General features: G+C 60.5%; 1 protein-coding gene across 1 annotated transcript; it reads left to right on the top strand.

Annotated features, from left to right (window-relative positions):
• The first annotated feature begins 6 nt into the window (after nucleotides 1-6).
• On the top strand, nucleotides 7-2,289 carry LOC108449190. Its single transcript, XM_017744707.1, has 2 exons — nucleotides 7-681; nucleotides 1,188-2,289. Exons 1-2 carry the CDS (start codon nucleotides 271-273, stop codon nucleotides 1,449-1,451), a joined length of 675 nt encoding a protein of 224 aa, XP_017600196.1. The 5' UTR covers nucleotides 7-270; the 3' UTR covers nucleotides 1,452-2,289.
• The last annotated feature ends 685 nt before the right edge of the window (nucleotides 2,290-2,974 follow it).

Here is a 2,974-nt window from a genome sequence, read left to right as displayed (position 1 = left end):
CGTGTCCCTGTGTCCCTGCGTGTCCCGGCCCAGCGAGTCGCTCGTGTCCCTCGCCGTGCCCCGGTGTCCCCTGACGCCGCAGTGCTCGTGTCCCCCCCGGTCCCCGTCCTCAGGTGACCCCGTGCCCACGTCCCCACGGTTTCCTGTCCCCGTGGTCCCCGTGTGCCCCCTCCCGCAGCTCCAGTATCCCTGCGGTGCCCTCGTCCCCATGGTCAGGGTGTGTCCCTAGGGTGGTACTTTCCCCATGGTCCCCCTGTCTCCATCGTCCCCATGATCTTCGTGTCCCCTGGTCCCCACATGGCCCATCCACACAGTCCCCGTGGTTCTTGTGTCCCCATGTTCCCCCAGTCCCCCTTCCTCATGGTGCCCATGTCCCCGGTGTCCCTGCCTGTCCCCGTGGCATCTCCATGTCCCCATGGTCCCGATATCCCCATGTCTGTCCCTGTGTCCCCCTGGTCCCCCTTCGCTGCAGTTCCCATATCCCCAGTGTTCCCGCAGCATCTCCCCCGTGTCCCCACGGTGTCCCCACATTGTCCCCTGTGTCCCCAGGCAGGGCTGGCACGGTGCCAGCGCGAGGCCGAGGAGGTGGCGGAGCTGATGCGACAGAACGTGGTGCGGGCGCTGGAGCGGGAGGGGCACCTGGAGCAGCTGCAGAGCCGTGCCCAGGAGCTGGGACAAGCGGTGGGACCACGGGGACACAGGGACCGGGGGACGGAGGGGGCTTTATAGGGACATGTTAATCCGGGGACACACAGAGCCCAGAGGACACTGTAGAGGCATCAAGCCCCAGGGAGGACTGTTATAGGAACATAGGGCCTGGGGGGGACAGTATAGGGACATGCAGCCCTACAAGATACATACAGAGCCCTGGGGGACACTATGGGGACATAAATCCCAGGGGTGGACTTGCTCTAGGGACATCGAGCCCTGCTGCTTCCTCCTGGGGAACTTAGAGGGCCCCAGGAGGGACAAACTATTGGGACACAGAGCTCTGGGGCGACCTATAGTCCTGGGGGGCATTGTGGGGACACAAAGGGGCTGCGGGACACTGTGGGGACATATAGCCTGGGGAGGAGGGACTCCAGGGCCATAGGAGGGCTGGGGGGTGTGTGTCTGTTCCTATAGGTCCCCCCAACCCCTGTGTAGCCCTTGGGGGACTGTTCCCTATCCTCCCCATGTCCCCACAGAGTGAAGCCTTCACCCGCACCGCACAGACGGTGACGCGGCGCCAGCGCAGGCGACAGCGGCGGTGGCACCTGGTGGCCCTCGGCCTCGGCCTCCTCCTCCTCTTCATCCTGGGTCTGGCACTGGCGCTGGCCCTGGCACGGTCATCGCCCGGGACTGTCACCAGCACTGTCCCCACCGCACGGGGGGAGACCAAGCACCCCCCCAGCACTGCGGGGACCCTGCTGGGACCCTCTGATGACAGAACAACGGGGTCCCCACAATAAATAAACACCAGGAGCTGCGTGGGGAGACCCTACAATAACAGCAACGAGCCAGTGGGATGATCTTCAAGGAGACTCAGCAACAGCAAACCTGGGGAGCTCTGGGGAGACCCTACCATAAATAAACCCTTTAATAAAATCTGCTCTGAAGAGACCCTACAATAAAAAACCAGCAAGACTCACTCCAGGGAAACACTACAACAAGCACCAGGAGCTCCTTGGGGAGGCCCTACAGTCACAAACCAGGAAGATGAACTTCAGGAAGACCCCATAATAAATAAACACCAGGATCTGCTTTGGGCTGACCCTACAATAATTAAGGCTTCAGAATCTGATTTGGAAATACCCCACAACAACAAATCAGCAGGATGAATTCTTGAGGAGACCCTACAATAAATAAACATCAGGATATATTGGGGAAGACCCCACAACAAGAAGCCTGTGGGATCTACTTCAGAGAGACCCCACGATAAATAAACACCAGGATCTGTTTTGGGGAGACTCTACAATAACAAAGCAGCAGGACCCACTCCTGGGAAACCCTACGATAAATAAGCACCAGCACATGCTTTGGGGAGACCCTACAATAACAGAGCAGTGGTATCAGCTTGGGGGAGATCCTACAATCCCAAACCCACGGGATGCAGGAAGATCTTACAATAACAAATGTGCCAGAGCCTCCAGGGAGATGCTACGATCAATAAACATCAGGATCTACTTCAGAGAGACCCTACAATAACAAACCCCCAGGATGATCCCTGGGAAGACCCCACAATAACAAACATGGACCTCCTCTGGGGGAACCCTGTGAGAAATAAACACCGTAACTTTTGTTTGGAGAGACCCTGTGAAAACCAACCAGCAGGACCCGCTCCAGGGAGACCCCATGACAGACATACTGGACCCTCTCTGGGGAGGCCCTACAGTAAATAAACACCACAATCCGCTGGGGGTAGACCCTACAATAACACAGTCATGGGACCCACCCTGGGCACACCTGGCCCTGGCCAGAGGTGCCACCAACCTGGGCTGGGGGGCAGGAAGGGGCTGTGGCCCCTCCACCATGGTGGGGAGCCCAGAGGGGACCCTGGGGACACAATGGCACCCGAGGAGGGGACGGGGATTCCAGGGAGGGGGACTGGGGATCCCCAGGGACATGGTGACACCTGGTAGGGACTGGGGAGACCTGGCACCCCGTGTCACCTGCATGGGGCCACCCTGGCAGGTGGCATTGAAGGGGACAAGTGGGAACATGACACTTGGGGACCAAGGAGCCACATCGCTTCCCCCCCCATGCCTCAGTTTCCCCAAGCAGTGACAGACGCCGGAGCCTCGCAGCACCTTTATTGACACCGGGGGGAAGTGGCACCGGTCCCCGGGGTGGCACCGGTCCCATGGGGGTGGCAGTGTCCGGGGGAGTGCGGCAGCGTTACCCGGTGCCCCGGCGCTTGCTGAGCTCGTCCTGCACGCGCTGGCACAGGGCCCTGCGCAGGGGGGGCTCCAGCGGGCTCCGGGCGCACACCCGG

This window comes from Corvus brachyrhynchos, unplaced genomic scaffold (genome assembly GCF_000691975.1).
Source record: "Corvus brachyrhynchos isolate BGI_N302 unplaced genomic scaffold, ASM69197v1 scaffold119, whole genome shotgun sequence".
Classification (NCBI taxonomy): Eukaryota; Metazoa; Chordata; class Aves; order Passeriformes; family Corvidae; genus Corvus; species Corvus brachyrhynchos.
Note: the sequence above shows the minus strand (reverse complement) of the source record. Positions and strands in the feature narration are given on the sequence as shown.

What these genes read in the sequence shown, in the direction of transcription:
- LOC108449190 (XM_017744707.1), top strand. Translation starts at nt 271, where the DNA reads ATGATCTTCGTGTCCCCTGGTCCCCACATGGCCCATCCACACAGTCCC. An exon ending in CCCAGGAGCTGGGACAAGCG is followed by an intron (nt 682 to 1,187) that starts GTGGGACCACGG and finishes ATGTCCCCACAG; the next exon opens with AGTGAAGCCTTCACCCGCAC.